The following is a 6063-nucleotide window of genomic DNA, read 5'->3' on the forward strand; positions in this document are numbered from 1 at the left end:
AAAAAAAAAAAAAAAAAAAAAAAGAACGCGGGCCGCCGGCTCGGGGCTCTCTGGCTCTCTCCGGCTCTCTCCGTTCCACCAGCTTGGAGTGAGCAGAGGCCCGGGTTCGAACCTGCAATAAACAACCTTTGCTTTTTGGCTTTGACACTGGGCTCTGGTGCGTCTTTCTTGGGGGGCTTCCGTGATACGGGCATTTCATATGGGGGCTTGTCCGGGATATTTTCCCCCCGAAAGCCCACCAGACCCCAAGTCAACAGGTCGCCACTGACTCCGATCGGTAAGTGAGCCGGCTCAGTCTGTCTGTCCATCTGTTTCCCTGTTTAGTCGGTGTTCGACTATGTCTGTTCTTTCGGTAAAGCCCGCGCGAGGTGGATATTGAGAACTGGCAAAAGTCCTGGCGGTCGCGCTATAGGACGCCAGTTGGGAAGGGAAGGAGACGTCCTCCGGCTCCCAGGGCACTATTCGTGCCAGGAGGGGTTTCGCTGGAGGCTACTGCACGCGCAGCGATCTATAGGCGCAGCGATCTATCTTTTATGTTTCTCATTTCTTGTTAACCCCTTTCTCTACAGAGGTCGGACCCGGTGCAACTAAACACCCTTATAACCCCACTATTTTGCCTCTTAGATCTCTTTCTCCGGGGACTGCAACCCCGCCTCAACGAGTCCGGAGGTCAACTCATCTTCACACAGCAGAAGCTTAAAAAGTGCCAATCAATAAAATAATTAGGTTGTTTTATTCCCCATATTTACCTACCTATTGTAATGTACTGTCACCCCTTTCCCCTCGTCATTATTGCGACTTTTTCCTTAATCCTTGCTATCAGATTGGCGGAAGTTGCCCCGGCCGCCTGGAGCTGTGGTGAAAGGTTTCTGTTGGCACTCACTCTGCTCTTGTGGGTAGGATGTTTTGTTAGCATCTGTTGTTCTCTCCCTTCAGTTTTCAGCTGGTAAACTAAGATTTGGCGGAAAGGTCCGCCATCTTGAGTGTTTGGCGGGAAGGTCCGCCATCTTGACTGTTCAACGGGAAGGTCCGCCATCTTGAGTGTTCGGCGGAAAGATCCCCCATCTTAGAACCTCCCCACCAACCTCTAAGTCAATAAGTATTTCCCATCGGTCCCCAGCTCAATCTTCTCTACAGGACATGGGTCAAAATCAGAGTACTCCTCTTTCCCTTCTTCTAGCCAATTTCAGGGATGTCCGAGCACGAGGTTATAACTTAAGCCTAGACATCCGTAGGTCTAAACTTATTACCCTGTGCCAATCGGAGTGGCCTACTTTTGGGGTCGGATGGCCCTCAGAAGGCACTTTTTGCCTGCCAATAATTACAAAAGTTAGACTCCAGGTAATCCTACCGGGAAAGGAAGGCCACCCGGACCAGGTACCTTATATCCTTGTCTGGCAGGATCTTGTCGAGGACCCCCCACCCTGGATTTCTCCCTTCCTCTCCTCAGGACCCTGCAAGATCCTTGCGGCTAGACCTGTTAACCCGACCAGAGCAATGACACCAATGCATCAGTCCTCCCTGACAGTCAGGACTCGCTATTATTAGATCCTCCCCCATATCTTCTCCCACCTGAGGCCCCAATGCCGGAGCCTAACCCACAGGCGGAACCTCAACAAGAGGGCCTAGTGCCTATGGACCTACGGGGGGCAGAAGGTGGGGTCGAAGGACCAGCCAACCTAACGAGAGGGCGAATTCAGCGGGACACAGCCTCCCGCACTCCTGACTCCACAGTAGCTCTCCCCTTACGGGAGATCGACCCTCAGGATGAAACCGGTAACCCTCGACTCCAATATTGGCCCTTCTCTACCAGTGACCTGTATAACTGGAAAACCCAAAATGCCCGTTTCTCTGAGAACCCTAAAGACCTTATCGCCCTTTTAGAGAGCATAATGTTTACCCACCAGCCCACATGGGATGATTGTCTGAGCAGCTTCTGAGAATCCTGTTCACCACGGAGGAAAGAGAAAGTTCAACTCGAGGCTCGAAAACTGGTTCCTGGAGATGATGGGCGACCCACTGTTAACCCTGATCTCATTAATGCAGCCTTTCCCCTGACGCGGCCCAGTTGGGATTACACCCCCACGGAAGGTAGGGGATGACTGCTCATTTATCGCCAGACTCTAATGGCGGGTCTCCGGGCTGCGGCACGCAAGCCCACTGATGTGGCCAAGGCGTACTCAACAGTACAAGGTAAGACAGAGAGCCCTGCTGTATTCTTAGCAAGACTGACGGAAGCCTTTAGGCAGTGCACTCCCATGGATCCCGAGGCTCCTGAAAACCAGGCTGCAGTTGTAATGTCGTTTGTAAAACAGGCCACGCCCGATATTAAGAAAAAGCTCCAAAAATTAGAGGATTTAGAAGGTAAACAGGTTCAGGATCTACTCCGCATTGCTCAGAGGGTATATAACAATCGAGATGCCCCTGAGGAAAAACAACGACCAGAGAAATGACTAAAGTTTTAGCTACCATTGTTCAAAAAGATCAGGGGAGACCCCTAGATAAAAACCAATGTTTTCACTGTGGAGAAAAGGGACATTGGAAGCGAAACTGCCCTAAAAGAAAACAAGCCTACAAAAAGGCAAACTATTGGCAGCCCAAAGAAGCTCCAGTCCTGTTCACCCAAGATACAGAATAGCGGGGACGGGGCTCGGACCCCCTCCCCGAGCCCAGGGTAACTTTACAAGTGGAGGGGACTCCTGTACAGTTCCTTGTAGACACAGGGGCTCAGCATTCCGTGCTAACCAATCCTCACGGGAAACTCTCTAACAAATCAGCCTGGGTCCAAGGTGCAACTGGGACTAAAAAATATCCTTGGACCACCCAGCGGACTGTGGATCTGGGAACTGGAAAGGTAACCCATTCCTTTTTAGTCATGCCAGACAGTCCCTGCCCGCTGCTGGGAAGAGACCTCCTCACCAAAATGGGAGCGCAAATTCACTTCCAGCCCGGAGGACCTATGGTGACTAACTCTCAAGATCAGCCCATATCGGTCCTCACCATACAGCTAGAAGATGAATACCGACTCCATCAAGTTCCACCTCCCCCGGAACAAAATATTGACTTTTGGCTTAGCTGATACCCAGAGGCCTGGGCAGAAATGGGGTTAGCAAAACATAGGCCCGCCTTGTTCATTGAAATCAAGCCAGGAGCCGACCCTGTGAGAGTTAAACAATACCCAATGTCCACAGAAGCTAAACTGGGCATCACCCCGCACATCCGCCATCTCCTTAAAATCGGAGTCCTTCGAACTTGCCACTCGGCATAGAACACTCCCTTGTTGCCGGTGCGCAAACCCAACGGCAACGATTACCGGCCAGTGCAGGACCTAAGAGAGGCCAATAAACGTGTGATGGATATTCACCCTACCGTACCCAACCCATATACTCTTCTCAGCACCCTCAACCCGAACAAACTATGGTATACAGTCCTTGACCTAAAAGATGCTTTCTTCAGTCTGCCGCTAGCTCCTAAACGCCAAGAGATCTTCGCATTCGAGTGGACAGACCCTGAACAGGGCATTAATGGACAGCTCACATGGACCCGGCTCCCACAAGGATTCAAAAATTCTCCCACATTATTTGATGAGGCTCTTCAGGAGGACCTAAGTGAGTATCAGAGACTAAACTCTGAGATAACTCAGATAAAGGCCCAAATCTGCAAATCAGAGGTAACATACCTGGGGTACCTAATAAAAGGAGGACAGAGGTGGCTCACCGATGCCCGGAAAGAAACAGTCCTTCATATTCCACGACCCACCACACCTCGACAGGTGAGAGAATTTTTGGGGTCGGCAGGATTCTGTAGACTTTGGATTCCGGGCTTTGCAGAGATGGCCAAGCCTCTCTATGTAGCCTCCAAAAACCAATCACCCTTCGAATGGACTGAGGAGACCGAAAAAGCCTTCCAACAGATAAAGACTGCCCTTCTGGCAGCCCCAGCTCTAGGGTTGCCAGACCTCTCCAAACCCTTCCACCTGTATGTGGACGAACATAAGGGCATTGCCAAGGCTGTGCTAACCCAGCAGCTAGGACCCTGGCCCAGACCAGTGGCCTACCTCTCAAAAAAACTAGACCCTGTGGCTGCAGGATGGCCCCCTTTTCTGCGAATAATAGCAGCAACGGCCCTGATGGTCAAGGACGCAGATAAACTGTCTCTAGGGCAGGAGCTACATGTTGCTACCCCCCATGCTATTGAAGGGGTACTTAAACAGCCCCCTGACAGATGGATGAGCAACGCTCAGATGGTCCACTACCAAGGACTCCTGTTAAATCCAACGCGGATTATATACACCCCATCTCGGACCTTAAACCCAGCATCACTGTTGCCAGATCCTGACCTAAGCTCCCCGCTCCATGACTGTGTTGATATCCTAGCACAGGTTCATGGAACGCGGGAAGACCTGAGGGACCAGCCCTTACCCGAGGCTGAGTTTACCTGGTTCACCGCCGGGAGCAGCTTCGTCCATCAAGGGCAGAGGTACGCAGGGGCAGCTGTAACCACCAAAACGGAGGTAATTTGGGCAGAGGTTTTACCCCCTGGAACATCAGCCCAAAAGGCTGAATTAATTGCCTTAACACAAGCACTAACGATGGGAAAAGATCGAAAAGTAACCATATATACAGACAGCCGATATGCCTTCGCTACAGCCCACATACATGGGGAAATATACCGAGAAAGAGGATTGCTTACAGCGGAAGGCAAAGATATCAAAAATAAAGACGAGGTGCTGGCACTACTGACAGCTATATGGGCCCCTAAAAAGCTGGCCATTGTACATTGCCCAGGGCACCAAAAAGTGACTGATCCAGTCTCACGGGGAAATAACTTGGCGGATCAGACGGCTCGCCAGGTGGCACAAAAATCCATATCAGTATTACCTGTAAAGTTGCCAGACCCCGGGCCAAGAGATTTGCCTCCACAACCTGAGTATTCGGTGGAGGACCTTGCATGGGTACATCAACTTCTGAGAACCCGAACCAGAGATGGCTGGTGGTGGGACTCCAGAGATGACCTTATCTTACCAAAAAAATTAGGGCAGGAAATCTTAACAAAAATACACCATTCCACCCATCTGGGCTCACGAAGGCTACAGGACCTCATTCGCTACTCCAAAATAACCTTCAAAAATAAGTCTGAAGAATTAGAAAAAATAACAACAACCTGCTCCACCTGTCAGCTTCAGAATGCCTACCCTCATACTTCTTCCAAAGGAAACCGTGAAAGAGGAACTGTGCCTGGAGTTTACTGGGAAGTAGACTTTACTGAGGTAAAACCTAGTAAATACGGCTATAAGTACTTATTAGTATTTATAGATACCTTTTCAGGGTGGACAGAGGCGTTTCCTTCCAAGAATGAAACCGCACAGATAGTAACAAAAGAATTACTAGAAGAGATCTTACCAAGGTATGGATTTCCAGTCATGACAGGGTCAGACAACGGACCCGCATTTGTTTCTAAGGTAAGTCAGGGACTGGCTTCCATACTTGGGGCAAATTGGAAATTACATTGTGCTTATAGGCCCCAAAGCTCAGGACAGGTTGAAAGGATGAATAGAACCTTAAAGGAGACCCTAACTAAATTGACTATGGAGACTGGCGCTAATTGGGTAGCCTTACTCCCCTACGCTCTGTACAGGGTTCGAAATTCCCCTTACAAGCTAGGTCTCACACCCTATGAAATTATGTTTGGCAGACCCACCCCTATTATACCCGACCTCAAGTCTAATCTAATCCAGTTTGATCAGGATGATGGCTTTTTTCGTCCCTTAGGGCACTGGAGCGGGCTCATAAGGCAATCTGGCCCAGACTGAAGGGGCTGTATAAGACGGGACCCCCACCGGCGCCTCATCCCCATCATCCAGGAGACTGGGTCCTCGTCAAACGACACCCACAAGAAAACCTCGAACCCAGGCGGAAGGGACCTTATCAGATTATCCTGACAACTCCCACTGCCGTCAAGGTTGATAACATCCCTGCCTGGATCCACCATACCCACGTCAAGCCTGTTGACCCGTCGGATCTCATAGAGCTAACAACAAAGACATCACCTGGACAGTTAACC

The 6063-nt window shown here is 50.2% G+C and overlaps 1 protein-coding gene across 1 annotated transcript in view; it reads left to right on the forward strand.

The window, feature by feature from the left end:
- Window positions 1-6057, forward strand: part of LOC115278501 — a 14349-nt gene extending 8292 nt beyond the window's left edge. The window contains exon 2 of the mRNA XM_029922983.1: window positions 1451-6057. Coding sequence (XP_029778843.1) covers window positions 3353-5812 — 2460 coding nt within the window. The 5' untranslated portion in view covers window positions 1451-3352 and the 3' untranslated portion in view covers window positions 5813-6057. The remainder of the gene's footprint in view (window positions 1-1450) is intronic.
- Window positions 6058-6063: the final 6 nt, after the last annotated feature.

Source organism: Suricata suricatta, chromosome 14 (assembly GCF_006229205.1).
Source record: "Suricata suricatta isolate VVHF042 chromosome 14, meerkat_22Aug2017_6uvM2_HiC, whole genome shotgun sequence".
Lineage (NCBI taxonomy): Eukaryota > Metazoa > Chordata > Mammalia > Carnivora > Herpestidae > Suricata > Suricata suricatta.